Source organism: Zootoca vivipara, chromosome 9, assembly GCF_965207765.1.
Source record: "Zootoca vivipara chromosome 9, rZooViv2.hap1.1, whole genome shotgun sequence".
NCBI classification, from domain to species: Eukaryota; Metazoa; Chordata; class Lepidosauria; order Squamata; family Lacertidae; genus Zootoca; species Zootoca vivipara.
The window spans coordinates 59,673,191-59,688,512 of record NC_142592.1 but is presented as its reverse complement, the minus strand read 5'-3'; the positions used below and the strand labels follow the sequence as shown (position 1 = coordinate 59,688,512).

Genomic DNA, 15,322 nt, shown 5'->3' with positions numbered 1-15,322 from the left:
GATGAGGATGACGACGACGACGGAGGAGGAGGAGTACTGAGAGCGCGCGCGTGGCAGCGGCTAGGGGCGGAAAGGGGCGGAGCGGGCCGGCCTCGGGCCAATCCGGAGAGAGTGCGGCTCGCCGGCGATTGGGTTGGCTGCGCCGGAAGTGGGAGTTCGAGAAGGGAGGGAGTGGGCGGAGCGAAGGGGGGAAAGGAGAGCCCGCAGTGTCTTCAGGAGAAGGAGAGACGGAGGAGTGAGGGATGTTCGCTCGTGGGTAGGTAGGTGCCGGCGGAGGGAGTCGCTGGGAAGAGCCTCGTCCTTATGGGTGGAGTGGTCTGAGGGAAGGGCGGAACGCCTGCTCTCCCTGTGGAAGGTACAGTCCCTGAGCCTGGGAATTGTCCCCCGTCTTAAACCCCGGGGAGCCCGAAGGTCCGCTTCAGAGTAAGGCAGCTTCCTGTGTTTCTAGCCTGGTGTTGTTTCTCTTCCCTTTCCATCCCGTTTCGCTTTCCATAGAACTGCAGCGTTAGAAGGGACCCCAAGGGCCATCTAGTCCAGGGATTTATTTATTTCCTAATGCGGTACTTGAACTCACGACCCTGAGATTAAGAGTCTCATGCTCTAACAACTGACTGAGCTAACAGTGTGCCTCCAGCCTCTTCTATTGTGTTTTTTAAAAAACAATAATTTTTATTAGTTTTCAGTTACATACCAAGAATAGCCTCATTACAACAATACCAATTTAATCACAGTAACAATACCAAATTATTGTGTCTCTTCTGTTGTTAAGCATGAGTTAGCGAAGACTGATCCAGCAGGACAATTGATTCACAACTGCCTGTGGGGATATGCTGGAAAAGCTGGTGCTGGGAAGACTTTTTGGTTTTATGAGGGGTGAGTTCTTATTAGGAAATTGCGGCCCTCCAGATGTTTTGGCCTACAACTCCCATGATCCCTAGCTAACAGGACCAGTGGTCAGGGATGATGGGAATTGTAATCCAAAACATCTGGAGGGCCGAAGTTTGGGGTTGTCTGTTATATACTATATCCAATTGCTGACACAGCTTAATTGACACATACTTAACAGTACCTGCTGTACTGCCCCACAGCTGCAAAATTAGGTCATGCCATTTACTTCTGGCTTTTAAAGAGATACACTTCTTGTGAAACAATAATGAACCTTAAACCATTCAACACTCCCATCATCCCTAACATATTCATGTTCGGTGGGTGTGGTGGCCCCCTTAACAGTTGCCTGATGTTACCTGTCAATCGTGACATCTCTGCCCCTGCAAACTCTGCTTTTTTTTTTGCCCAGGCAGCTTGTAATCAAAACACATTGAGGAGTAACAAATTTATACGGGATAAGTTTCTCTATATAAAAATAAATAATTTATAAAATAAACAGTTCAACAGTAAGTTTTCTTATGCAGTCGAGGTTGTAGTAAAATAAATAGCAGTGTAACATGAATAATGTACTAAATAACAAATTTATCAGTCTCTAAGATGTACAAAACACTCCTGTACTTTTGTGTAAGAGGACGAGTCATACATAAAACATGTCAGTTTCAGAAAAATCTCTGTGTACAGTGGAACCTCGGTTTACGAACACAATTGGTTCCGGAAGTCTGTTCATAAACCGAAGTGTTCATAAACCGAAGCAAACTTTCCCATTGAAAGTCATGGAAAGTGGATTAATCCGTTCCTGACAATGGGAAACGCTGCGCTGTGCTCATTTAAGGAGGCTGAAAACCGGAGGGGGGGGTTTCCCTTCGGAAGCGCTCCGGTCTTACCTCACGGGTAGAAAAGGTCTCCCAGCAGCAGCAGCAACAGCGGCTGCGGAGGAGGAGGCAGGTGGAGACTCCCGAGCCGCTTCATGGTGGAGACCCCTGCTGCAGCTCCCGCAGCCCCTGCATGACACAGCCTCTCCCCTGCTTGGCAAGCGGCGAGAGGCTTGTTGAGTTGTTTCATTGCGCCGCGGCGGCGGCCGCGGCTCTCCGTCCCTCTCGCTCCGCGGTGCCAGCGGGCGACCTTCCTCCTTCTCAGAGCAGCCGCCGCCACCACCAGGTGCCAGGAGTGGCCGGGGTGGCTCGCGGTGTGGCTCGTCGTCGGCTGCTTCTCTTGACCCTGTGCCGACGTCTCTCTCCACCCCGCAGGGGCGCAACGGTGAAGGTCCGGCTTCTCTCGACTCCTCCGCGAGGCTGGGCCTTCGCCAAGCAGGGGAGAGGCTGTGTCATGCAGGGGCTGCGGGAGCTGCAGCAGGGGTCTCCACCATGAAGCGGCTCGGGAGTCTCCACCTGCCTCCTCCTCCGCAGCCGCTGTTGCTGCTGCTGCTGGGAGACCTTTTCTACCCGTGAGGTAAGACCGGAGCGCTTCCGTGGCCTCGGAAACCTCGGGTTACTTACTTCCGGGTTTCGATCGTTCGTAAACCGAAAGTTCGTAACCCGAGGTGTTCGTAAACCGAGGTACCACTGTATATTTGTGATGCCCTCTAGTGGCTAAAATATATTCCATAACGATAAGACAATTTTATATCTGTGGGCTAAGCAAATCCAAGTATAAATGGGCAAAAATAGTCGAAAGCAAAAATCTGCAAAAGGCACCTTGAAGGCTTTTTGTCCCTGAGATCAGGGCAGTATGAATTTTGCTCGTAATAAATTATGAGTGACTGGCCCTAGATCATGAGCAATACAATCCGATGCATGTTGATACTCTGAGTTTAATGGGGCTGAACTCCAACATAAGCATACATGGCATTGCAGACTCAGTGGGTGAGTGGAAATTTGAACATGAGCCTATCCTATACCTACATAAGAAAAAAAATGTGACTAGAGTCTATAGAAATGGGAGGTGGACAATAATGGCATAATGAGTGTGGTTCCATATTGGAGTGGGATCTTAGCTTTGCTCTTTCTCGTACCGATGGAAGTGTTTTGTTCTCTGTTTAAAGGCTGCATTTTCTGTTGCATGGCTGCTGTTACATCCCAAAGAGATTTATATGGTGCTAACCCGCAGAGTTTCTGCAATAGAAGCTATTCTGCTTGCCTGCAGGCTTTCATAAAATTAATAATATGCTTTCAAAATTACCTTTACAGAAAGAAATTATTAGAAAATTGCTTTGGTCAATATTTTACCAGGTGAGGTGCCTTTCTAACCTTGAAGATGACAACAACACTGTCAGGTAACCAGATCTTTGGCTACAGTTTATTTGTTCCATTAACAATAAACCTATGTTGTTCCTCTGATTTCCTCCCCCATCTATTTTCTGGATAAAACTTGTGTGCATGGGCCATTTTGCTTGTTGTTCTGGCTATATAACAAATTGCTTGAATAGAAAAGGGAGTGCTTGGGAGACCTGGTAGTTTGGGATAAAGAGCTGGGCATGGAAGTTTCATAAGAGCTCAGGAGTTCAGCCCCATGAAGCAGTATTCTCTTCAAACGGAACCAGCAGGAAGAAGGGATGGGTGAGAGGGCCCACCAGCCAAAGAAGATGCCCTCTCCTGATTTAGAGTAAGGTTTAAAGAAGAGTTCCTAATAGGAAGAGTAAAAAGACTCTGCTAAACTCCTTTTGAGTCCTGGGGTGGGTTAATGTAGCCTAACACAAGGGAACAAACATATGTTAGAATGCATGACAATCTTTCTACCTTAGTGCTGGAAGAGGAATTGGCATCTGTTGACAGTGAACTGCAGGCTCTGGAGATCCAGGTACAAGAACTTCTTGAACATCAGCAGGAGCTAATTCAGAAAAAGACAGTGCTAAAGAAGAAAATAAAACAGTTTTCTGACACAGAGAGCGGGAGCAGCAAAGATATTGAATCAGCAGCGGAAGACTGGAACAAGGAAGGTCAGCACTTACTATTTTTAAATCCTTGGGCTGTCACGAAAACTGTTGTTGAACAGTTCAAGACATTACTGTTGCTTGCTGTTAAAAAAGCATGAGATGTTACTTTGCAGCAAGGTAGTTTCTTGTAGCTTATATTCCTACACACATTTACCTGGGAGTAAGTCACATTAAACTAAGTGGGACTAACTTCTGAGTAGACATACCCTGTTTCTCATATTTTAAGACATACCCATAAAATAAGCCATAGCAGGATTTTTAAGCATTCAAGGAATATAAGCCATACCCCGAAAATAAGACATAGTGATAGGCGCAGCAGCAATGCCGGCCGCGGCAGGAGGAGGAGGAGGAAAAAATAAGACATCCCTTGAAAATAAGCCATAGTGTGTGTTTTTTAGGAAAAAATAAATATAAGACGTGTCTTATAATATGAGAAACACGGTAGGCTCTTTTGTTGTTTACCACAGACCTATGTACACTCATGCAGGCAATGCTTGCAATTTAGGGGATTAAAGTTAACTTGGAAGACAATGTTCACTGTTACACCTTGGTGGTAGTGGGGCAATCCCTTAACACTTTCTGTGTTCAAATGAACTCCAGTGTTGTTTTTAAATGTACAGCTGCTATTTCATTTTCACAGATTTTCCATGGTCTGCAAAAGTCAGAGATGCGTTACAAAATAACTTTAAGCTTCGAAAATTTAGGCCTTTGCAATTGGAAACAATCAATGTTACAATGGGCGGAAGGGATGTATTCCTTGTCATGCCTACTGGAGGGGGAAAGAGTCTGTGTTACCAGCTGCCAGCAGTATGTTCTGACGGTATGTACTTGTACTTATAAGCAAAATGACATTAGTTAAAGTTGTTCAACTTGGGCCATAACTTGTTAGTTATATGGGGCTACAGGAGGAGGGGTGAATTTGCAAGAGCAAACCATGGTTAAGGCAGTTTTCCTACCTCTTTTGTCGTATCTGCTTGCCAAGGTGACTAGTCCTGCAAATGACGTCCTTTGAGGCTGAGAGCTTAGCCTTTCAAGTCAAGTTGTGGTTTTACTGTATATTTGTAACCGATAACAGATCGTCTTTAGCACTAATCGTGGCCTCAATGTGACTGAAGCTAGACATATCTGCCATTAGAGGTGTGTGTGGAGAATCCTGCTATTTGACATGTGCTGAAACAGAACTTTTCTGGTGACTTGAGACGAGGGGTTATTTTTCATTTCAGGCTTCACACTTGTGATTTGTCCTCTGATCTCACTAATGGAAGACCAGCTAATGATGTTGGAGCAGCTGGGAGTTTCTGCGACTTTACTAAACGCCTCAAGCAGCAAGGTATGGCTGGCTCCCCAGCAAAGTGGCTGGCTGCCAAACATGGGCATCAGTCTTTGGCATTTGAGAGAAATGTTGACATGCTTACCTCATATATTAAAAAGCTGCGGCCACAAGTGACTGATGTCCTTCTGTTTATTCATATGACTTGTACAAGTTGCATGTGAGAGGGCAAAAATTCTCCGAAAAAGAATATTCATGAAAACCCTCTCTAGAATGTTGATATTGAAGGGGTTCAGCTCACCTGTTCTTTTGTACACAGTCTCAGTGGGGTTGGGTTCTGTGCTTAAATTCTAGAATGGGATTTGCTGTCCTGGAAAGGTTAACTTTTGACTTAGAAGGCTACTTGCTGCCCCCAGTATGCCAGGTATATGGAGCCATGTGATAGGAACTCATTGAGATAAGAAGGGTTTTCCTATCCTTAGCAGAGGTTGTCTGTTGAGATGGGATTCTAGATTTACATATTTGTAGAATTTGTATCCCACCCTTCATTTCCAAGTGATCTCGGGGTGGGTTGCAACAATAAAGACACACCATAAAATGCACCAGTAAGCTTTAAAACCAAATAAGCAGCGTATCTCTGTACAATTCGCATTGTCTGTTCTTCCTTGGTGCAAACCAAGTGCAGGACTGATACAAGTCTTTGAGTTGCCAAGAGAAGTTATCTTATCACTTTGCAAGGAGTACTTAAGAAAGGAAACTGCTGTTTTCACTTTTCTTAAGGTCTTGTTTAAATGGAATGAGGATTTGCCATGACTGTCACTCAGTCCAATACAATGCAAGCAGCACGCAAGGGCACAAGATTCAATCAAGTTTCAATCGAGTATTATTAGTACAAAAAGAAAACAATAAGAGAACCATATACAAACGCTGACACAGAAGCCAAAACCAAACGTCAAGCAGATATCTTGACGTTTCTGTGTCAGCGTTTATATCTTATTGTTTTCTTTTTGTACTAATAATACTCGATTGAAACTTGATTTAATCTTGTGCCCTTGCGTGCTGCTTGCATTGTATTGGACTTTTGAAGAAATTGGCAGCATTAGCCCATTATTTCAGTTTTTGTTTTACCTATGGCTGTCACTCAGGCTGATTTGACCCATAAATAGCAGAGTTGTTAGGTGACCCTAAAGCTTTGTGATGAAATAATAATTTCTTTACTGCCTTTCATCCAAGGCTAACAGGGCAGTTTACAATATAAAAACACAAAAATGCATAATATAGTAACAAACAGAAACAATACCCCCACAGTTTAAATGGCCACAGATTTTTATAACTAGGCAAAGGCTTGGGAGATGAGAATAGCGGTTTGTTGGTTATTAACGCTGTGCTGTCATTTTGATGCCCCCTGGCATGTGTGCCAAGCACCCTTTTTTTTCTTCCCAAATAGGAACACGTGAAGTGGGTTCATGCTGAAATGCTGTCTCGCAGTTCGCAACTGAAACTCATTTACGTGACCCCAGAGAAGATTGCGAAAAGCAAGATGTTTATGTCAAAGCTGGAAAAAGCTTACCAAGCAGGAAGGCTTACGCGCATTGCAGTGGATGAGGTTCACTGTTGTAGCCAGTGGGGACACGACTTCAGGCCTGGTATGTCTGTCTAGAAGGAATTTCATGTTACCAGGGAGAACGTTGCCTCTTCTCCACTAGAAACTGTTAAGCCTCTTTGCTCTTCTCACTTCATTTTTTTTAGTTGCATTTATCAGTTCCCTGTGGCCCAAGTTTCTTTCTCCCTCCCTGGACCACATCTATCACTCTGCTGCAGTATCCTGTCACATGGAAATATTGGTGGTGGTGGGGAAACTGCTTTTCAGAGAAACATACAGTGGAACCTCGGTTTATGAAAACCTCGGTTTATGAATTTTCGGTTTATGAACACCGCGGACCCATCTGGAACAGATTAATTCACTTTCCATTACTTTCAATGGGAAAGTTTGCTTCAGTTTATGAACGCTTCAGTTTATGAACAGACTTCCGGAACCAATTGTGTTCATAAACCGAGGTACCACTGTATCTGCCATTACCGTTTGTTGTTTTTAAAAGGGATTTTTTAAAAAAGTGTTCTTTTTTTTTTAAAAAAAGGTGATCAATTTCTGCAGTGTCGAGATTTGCCTAGTTCATAACTGCAAAATGATTTTGTCACTTACAAGTAGCTTAAGCAGAGCTAGACAGAATATAGTGGCAGCAAATATTAGGGGTTTTATTTATATATCTTTAAAATATTCCTGCTTTTTTGTCTTCCACTTCAGATTACAAGCTGCTTGGTATCTTAAAGCGGCAATTTCCTAATGCTCCATTGATTGGGTTGACAGCAACTGCAACAAGCCACGTTCTGCAGGACGCTCAGAAAATTCTTTGCGTTCAGAAGTGCATCACTTTCACGGCATCATTTAATCGGCCCAACCTATATTATGAGGTATCCCTGTTGAGTCTGTTCTTGCCTTTGGGAAGATAGCTTTTTCTAGGAATATTTGAGAAGCTCGCTAAGAAACCAAACATGGATGTGTAGGATTTAAGCTGGTTTCATCATATTCATAGAGAGTTTTAGTTTAACTCCACCATTCTTGTACTGGAGGGAGTCATGAATTCTGGACAATTTCACACCTAATGCACTAAACTGTCTCATTTATAAACTTTCATTGTCACAGTTGCTTTTGTTGTAAGTCATGTTGGGCACATGCATGCTTTTCTACAAAACTTACCAATTCAATTTCTTAAATACTACTGTAATGTTGGGAATTAAAAGGCAGAGTCTGGAATGATTTGTTGCTTTTCAGAAGTGCATATAAATATGGATCTGGCTCCATTGTAGCAAACTAACTCAGTCCCTCCCCAAATACATGCAAATAAGCAGATTTGCTCAGATCACTTCTTTGCTTCCAGGACCAGATGAGCTTGGACTTCCGAGTTGTGACCTTCTTTCAAAAAGAAAACAAGGGGTTTGGGGCGAGATGCACTGTAGAGCATTGGTGGGGAGATGTAGCTGCCCAGATTTTGCTCCCATCATCCCAGGCCATTGGTCATGCTGGCAAGGGCTGTTGGGAGATGGGATTTGATGTTTGCAGAACACTGAGTTAAGGTGGCCTCAACCAATCATAGCAGGGAGTGTTTCTGTTCCAAGATGTACACAAGGCTAAAATCACTTGGCAGCTTTCTGAAGAGATGAAAATTTTAATTTGTATATGTGTGCTATTGAATGCCTGTTTCTCTAAAATATGCATTTAAGGTTCGACAAAAGCCACCAGCTGCTCAGAATTTCATTGAGGACATAGTTAAACTCATCAACGGAAGATACAAAGGCCTTTCAGGTGAACTTTGCAATGAAAATGAGTGCTGACTTCTTAAAGCATGGTAGCATCTGTAGGAGACCACCTCTTGTAAGGTAGCGCTCCCAAGTCTTCCCAAGCCCTGCTTAAGGACTGCATAGCTTGGAGCCCATTTGTTGATTTCAATGGTATAAAATTCTTTTGATACAGGAATTATCTACTGCTTTTCCCAGAAGGATGCCGAACAGGTTACTATGAATTTACAGAAGCTGGGGATTAAAGCAGGTGCCTACCATGCCAACATGGAACCCAAAGATAAAAGCAGAGTTCACAAGCGATGGTCTGCCAACGACATTCAGGTGAGCTGTGCGAGAACTCCATAACTTCCTTCATTCAACTTGCGTCCCTCATGTCCTGATGATCCTAATTGCCTTTGTGTTTCAGGTGGTAGTGGCCACTGTTGCCTTTGGCATGGGAATCGACAAACCAGATGTGAGGTTTGTAATACACCATTCAATGAGCAAATCCATGGAGAACTATTACCAAGAGAGCGGGCGTGCAGGTATGCTCAACAGAGATGAGATTCTAGGTAGATGTATGTTCTCTCATACATATGCTTCTGACGGGAAGAAAAATCTGCTTCTTAATATTTCCTTCTAGGTCGGGATGACCAGAAAGCTGACTGCATCTTATATTACGGTTTTGGGGACATATTCAGAATCAGCACAATGGTGGTGATGGAAAACGTCGGGCAACAAAAATTGTATGACATGGTTTCATATTGCCACAACATGAGCAGGCAAGTGATTTTGTCTGAGGTTGTCCCCTTTTTTTGTTTTAAGCTACTTTTTTCTCTTCAGTTTACTGTAAAATACGGTGTTGGCCAGGGTGTTGAAGTTAGTATCCGAAAATACCAAGCCTCCAAATATATTATTTACTGTGAATTTTTTTAAGGAAAGCAGGGTTGTGCAGTTGGTCTTGGGGTCTCCTTTTGCCCTGTGAGGCATCCTATGCTCTTTTGCTGTCTGCCAATATATTGACATTTTTGATATATATTTTTAACTCAGCAGTCCAACAGAGTCTTAAGTGGTTGCAGAAATAACTTTTGCTATTGAATGTTTTGTGCCTCTAGACTATGCTTCTCTGGATAGGAAGAGCAGGGTATAAATTTAATAAATGTTAATCTCATCTCTGTTTTGTTTTTGTTTTAAAAAACCCAAAAGTTAAATGCCAAGCACCATGTTTTCCCAGGTCAACAAGGTCAAGCCTAGACCTATAGATACCTACTGATGAGACTGGCTCCTTATTTGCAAAAACATGGTATTCAGAGTGCCAATGCTACATTTGCATCAGAACTGCCAGTATTTTGAGAAAATCCAAACTCGATAGCAAGGAAACCTAATTTTTCCAGGGTAACAGGTTTCTTCAATTCAGAAAATATCCATCATGTTCACTTTTCATATTTTAGTAGCTGCAGAAATATCTCAGACATTTAAAAGTAACAACTACAGGCTTGTATGGGCTGTATCCATGTGTCCGTTTACACTGTTGTTTCTCTCTGTAACTCCATATTAAGGGCTGCGCGCAGAAAATTGGAATCTACCTCTCATGTGTCAAACAGTCCATCTCCTCCTCAGAAATCTATATCGGGCACCCCCAAACTGCGGCCCTCCAGATGCTTTGGCCTACAACTCCCATGATCCTTAGCTAGCAGGACCAGTGGTCGGGGATGATGGGAATTGTAGTCCAAAACATCTGGAGGGCCGCAGTTTGGGGGTGCCTGATCTATATATTTCAAGTGCACACTAAATGTCTGTAGTGAATTTAAATTGCTGAAAGGCAGTGAGTTCCAGAGAAATTAAGCTGCTATTCAAATTAATAGACTTATTTCAGTGAGACTTGTTTATCCCACATTCTTCCATCAATTCGGTTATTGAATACAGCACGTCTTACTTGCAACGTCTACTCTGCCCGTTGTCTTATAGGCTTCCAATAGGAGCACATGCATTGGGTTGCTTCCTGACCCCAGGTATTTGTATTTGCAGGTGTCGCCGAGTTCTCATAGCACATCACTTTGACGAGGCCTGGGACTCCGCCAACTGCAACAAAATGTGTGATAACTGCTGCCGAGAGGAGTGTAAGTGAAAAAGATTTCAAACCTGGAAGGGTTGAAATAAACCAGACTGGCTCCCTCTTAGTGCAGCTCACTCCCAAGTGCATTGCAAAGGATTTGTGTTCTCCTGCGCCAGCTGTGCTGAGGAAGGCAATCGCTCTCTTGAGCATAAGCTACCCATGACTGGCTGTTGTTGCAGAACAGCAAGTGCCCCTTTCTTCAGCCGCACTGGCTTGCGTCAGGCCACACCCACACGGGTGGGACTTGGTGCTCACACCAAGGAACAACTTGTACAGCTCAGTTATTACAGTTCAGTTACAACTTACCTTTAACATGCATGCCAACAATTTTTCCGAAAGGTTGGTTGGCCCAAGGAAGGCGAGTGTACCATGCTGAAGAGAGCCACATTCTTGGTACAGTCGTACCTTGGTTCTCGAATGCCTTGGTACTTGCACGTTTTGGTTCCCGAAAGCTGCAAACTTGGAAGTATGTGTTCCAGTTTGCGAACATTTTTCAGAAGCCAAACTTCAGACGCGGCTTCCGCTTGACTGCAGGAAGCTCCTGCAGCCAATTGGAAGCCGCACCTTAGTTTTCGAACTGTTTCCGGAGTCGAATGGACTCCCGGAATGGATTAAGTTCGAGAACCAAGGTACCACTGTAATGCCCACGCTTTTCGTTTCCTTTAGCTTGGCTTCACCATTCACTGAGAAAGCTTTGCTAATGGCAGTAGGTACCCGCATCCTCCAGCTATGGGTTGAGAGGTTCAAAGCTAGAGGTTTTTCATATGTGGAAGCCTGCTTGGGGTAGGTTGAATTTGATGCCTGTTTTGGTCCCTCCAATTCCTGCAGCTAACAATTTGTGTTTTTGTGTTTTTTTCCATCTCTCCTCCCACCTGGTGACGCTTAGCATTTGAGAAGATGGATGTGACAGGGCACTGCCGGGATCTTGTCAATATTTTAAAGCAAGTGGACCAAATGAGAGAAAAATTCACTCCTCTGAAGCTGATTGATGCCTGGTTAGGGAAGGGTTTGTCAAAACTGGGAGTAGATGTTGTTTCTCCCAAGCTTCCCCGTGATGCACTGGAGAGAATTGTTGCCCATTTGATACTGCAGCAGTACCTGAAGTAAGTATTGAAACAAGAAGCCCATTTACATACCTCCATGTCTTGTATAACCCCACCAGGAATTTTTTTACAGCTAACCTGTGGCCCTATAGATTTCATTGGTCTCCAACACCCACTGGTCCTAACCAACATAGCCGATTGCTAGGAATGGCAGGATTTGTAGTTCCAGCAACATCTGGTGGGGCTAGCCTGCTCTGTTCTGTTAGCTCAGTGTTAACTGTGCAAATTAAAGGAAACTATTTTATGGGGCACTAGGCTTAGCAATAGACCCCAAAATACAGTGGATGTTGCCCCATCCCATTTCCAAAGCCAAAGATCCATAAAACATGATCCTCATTTCTGCTGTGTTTCAGTCAAGTCCTTCCCCCCTTTTTAAACTGCTCTACCTCTCCGCTTCTCATACGCAAAGGCTTAATTTCTTTCAGGGAAGACTTCAGCTTCACAGCATTTGCTACAATATCCTACGTGAAGATAGGGCCCAGAGCTGATCTTCTGAGAAACAAGACTCATGTTATCACGATGCCAGTGGTAATGAGCAAAAACAGTATTGCTAAGGTATTTGTTGTTGTTGTTGTTGTTGTTGTTGTTGTTGTTGTTGTTGTTGTTCCCTTTATTTTTCTAGGTTTAATCATGTGTTAGGCATCTAATACCCTGTTTCTCATATTTTAAGACATACCCATAAAATAAGCCATAGCTGGATTTTTAAGCATTCAAGGAATATAAGCCATACCCCGAAAATAAGACATAGTGATAGGCGCAGCAGCTATGCCAGGAGGAGGAGGAAAAAAATAAGACATCCCTTGAAAATAAGCCATAGTGTGTTTTTTTGAGGAAAAAATGAATATAAGATGTGTCTTATAATATGAGAAACACAGTAACAGTAGCTTTGTCTTTACATGCTCATCCCCTTTTCTAATTTTCATGGGAACTTGTTTTGTGTGTGTTAGCAAGTGACACAAATCACAGAGAGACAATTTAGAGCTTTAAAAGCTTTCTGTCCAAAATAATTCTGAGCAGGGAGCAGAGTGTTTTTGTTGATGCTGATCCCCCTCCATGCAAGAGGGGTCAAACTATAGTTGAATGTTCCACGATAACAAAAAAAATAGGGTTTGTTGCTATGGCTGAAATTTTTCTTTCGGCAGTGACATTATGGATTATACATGGCCTGTTTTGTTGTTGTTCTTCGTTGTTGTTTTTTAATACCCACCTAGATCACTGTACTCTTTCCACTCACCCTTTGTTGGGTTTACTTGTGTGTGATTGTGTGTGGGCTCCGTGCAGATAACTTTGAGTGCACTACATGAATGAGCAGTATAGTTGCTGCGAAATTATGTGGTGTCCACACCCCGTCGTGGCACTGCTTGCAGAGCCCTGTTCTATCAAAGCTGAGCCATCAGGAGAAATAGGAGCAGCATCAGGAGACGATAGGTGGAAAACAGACTGGTAGAGCTTCATCAGTGCTAGGATGCCTGAAGACAAGATTAATAGCAGGGCTCTCAGGACCCTGGATAGGCCCCAGCAGAGCCGACAACCAAAGAGCCTGATGTAATAATAATGATGATGATAATAATAATAATAATAATAATAATAACTTACTATTTGTACCCCGCCCATCCGGCTGGGTTTCCCCAGCCACTCTGGGCGGCTTCCAACAAAGATTAAAATACATTAAAATGTCACGCATTAAAAACATCCCTAAACAGGGCTGCCTTAAGATGCTTTCTATATGCCAGGTAGTTGTTTATCTCTTTGACATCTGGTGGGAGGGTGTTCCACAGGGCAGGCGCCACTACTGAGAAGGCCCTCTGCCTGGTTCCCTGTAGCTTTGCTTCTCGCAGTGAGGGAACCGCTTGCCCCTTCCTCAGTTGTTCAACATTGATGAGTGGGGAGGGGCAAGAACCTGTGGCTGCTGCTGCTGCTGTGTACATCCTGTGTGGGCAAGCGTGTAAACTTGGCAACACCCACTTTTGTGCAGGCCCCCGATGTCCAAGGACATATGACCTTGCCGACCCCACCCCAAATTAGCCACTCCTGCATTTTTGCAAGTGATAATGGGGGAAAGAAGTAAAATTTCAACATCTAGTTTGAAGTCAGAGAGCATGTGTGCTAACAAAAATTGCTTTGATTGTCAGGTCAAATCTCCATTATCCAGCCTAGGAAGCTCATCCGGAAAGAAAAAGGATGTTGCACGTAAAAAAAGGGGAAGTGAACATAAACCGCCTCATTCAGAGAAACACATCCAAGCAAAAAAGTTTAAAATGGAAGAGGAAGAGGATGATGATGATGACGACTTGCTGTTCATCGATGATTCCTGAGTATTTGTATGTTGGTTTTCAACTCCCAAAATAATTTGGGACCTGCAGGAAATGCCAAGCAAGCAACAGGGCTGGAGAAGGGCAGAATTGCCCCCCCCCCAGGCTGCTAGGCCCTCACTCATCACATCGCCAGGCTTCTGGCATTGTACTGTTTTTCTAGGTCTCCCTTATCCTAGCCCTTGTTTTGGATTATAACGCAAGCGTGATGGCTGGCTGGGCAGGGAGGTGATGGGTAGGACTCTCGTTTTCCACCAGAAATATAAGGCAATATGACTTTGTTCTTAAAATCCATTATGTAACCTCCTTATACTGCCTTGAATATCTTGTTGTGAGTCGGGGTGTAAATAATACACAATTCATGGTATTTGTAAGGACTACTAAGATATTGCACGACTTTGCATACTCAAAAATGTTGTATATATGCTATGTATTAAAATGTTTCTTGTCCCACGAAGTTAGTCCTACCTCTCCTGCTGTGATATGTGTGGACCAGCTTGATGACTGGAGTGCCTACCTTAAAATAGTGGTTTTATAATTCACTGCCACGATGGGTGGAGAGACAAGAGAAGACTTGCCTGCATATGACATACGGTGTTTGTAAACAAAATAAAAAAATTCCTTCAGTAGCACCTTAAAGACCAACTAAGTTTTTATTTTGGTATGAGCTTTCGTGTGCATGCACACTTCGTCAGATACACTGAAACAGAATCCACCAGACCCTTATGTATATGCACACGAAATCTCATACCAAAATAAAAACTTAGTTGGTCTTTAAGGTGCTACTGAAGGAATTTTTTTATTTTGTTTCGACTCAGACCAACACGGCTACTTGTAAAGTTATGGAACCCCTCAAGCTTCACTGCACTGTTCAGCGCCAGCTAAAAACATTCTTGTTCAGGCAAGGGTACCATGATACTTAGAAAACTGAGGTAATTAGAATTGTCTTAGTATTTTAACTTTTGTATGTTTTAAAGTATGGTTGTGATTTTATTATATTTTTTTATATAATTTTTCTGAAAGGAAAATGAAGAGAGTGTGAACAAGTCCATCAGCAGCTGGAGCATGATAGTTAAATAGAAGTACATAGTAATTCAAAAGCAGGGTACTGGTACCTGCAGGGGCATAAAATGTCTCTGCCCTGCCCCGTTTGTCAATTCTAGTGCTATGTTTACGGCCACAGTGAACTGAATGGACCTTGGGCTGTTTCCAAAGGCAGCTATATTGTAAAACCTGGTGACATACTGTAACAGAGGCAAAATGCATAGTAGGAACCTAACTACTTCCAATGAAGTAGAACAGTTACTTTTTAAAGTGACCTTCATTGAGTAGCTTATTCTCCCAAGCAGTTACTTGATAAAC

The 15,322-nt window shown here is 43.3% G+C and overlaps 1 protein-coding gene across 7 annotated transcripts; it reads left to right on the top strand.

The window, feature by feature from the left end:
- Positions 1 to 205: 205 nt before the first annotated feature.
- Positions 206 to 14,417, top strand: RECQL (RecQ like helicase). 7 transcript variants are annotated; one of them, XM_088652465.1, is made up of 16 exons: positions 206 to 256; positions 2,136 to 2,337; positions 3,075 to 3,160; positions 3,629 to 3,823; positions 4,461 to 4,640; positions 5,044 to 5,150; positions 6,538 to 6,736; positions 7,396 to 7,562; positions 8,373 to 8,454; positions 8,623 to 8,771; positions 8,857 to 8,974; positions 9,073 to 9,211; positions 10,458 to 10,549; positions 11,432 to 11,648; positions 12,074 to 12,203; positions 13,781 to 14,417. In XM_088652465.1, exons 3-16 carry the CDS (start codon positions 3,142 to 3,144, stop codon positions 13,961 to 13,963), a joined length of 1,977 nt encoding a protein of 658 aa, XP_088508591.1. In that variant the 5' UTR covers positions 206 to 256; positions 2,136 to 2,337; positions 3,075 to 3,141; the 3' UTR covers positions 13,964 to 14,417. The 7 variants fall into 7 exon arrangements, with proteins under 7 accessions (XP_088508591.1, XP_034983484.1, XP_088508589.1 ...); XM_035127593.3 differs by lacking the exon at positions 2,136 to 2,337 and adding an exon at positions 770 to 873; XM_088652463.1 differs by having other exon boundaries at positions 206 to 260.
- The last annotated feature ends 905 nt before the right edge of the window (positions 14,418 to 15,322 follow it).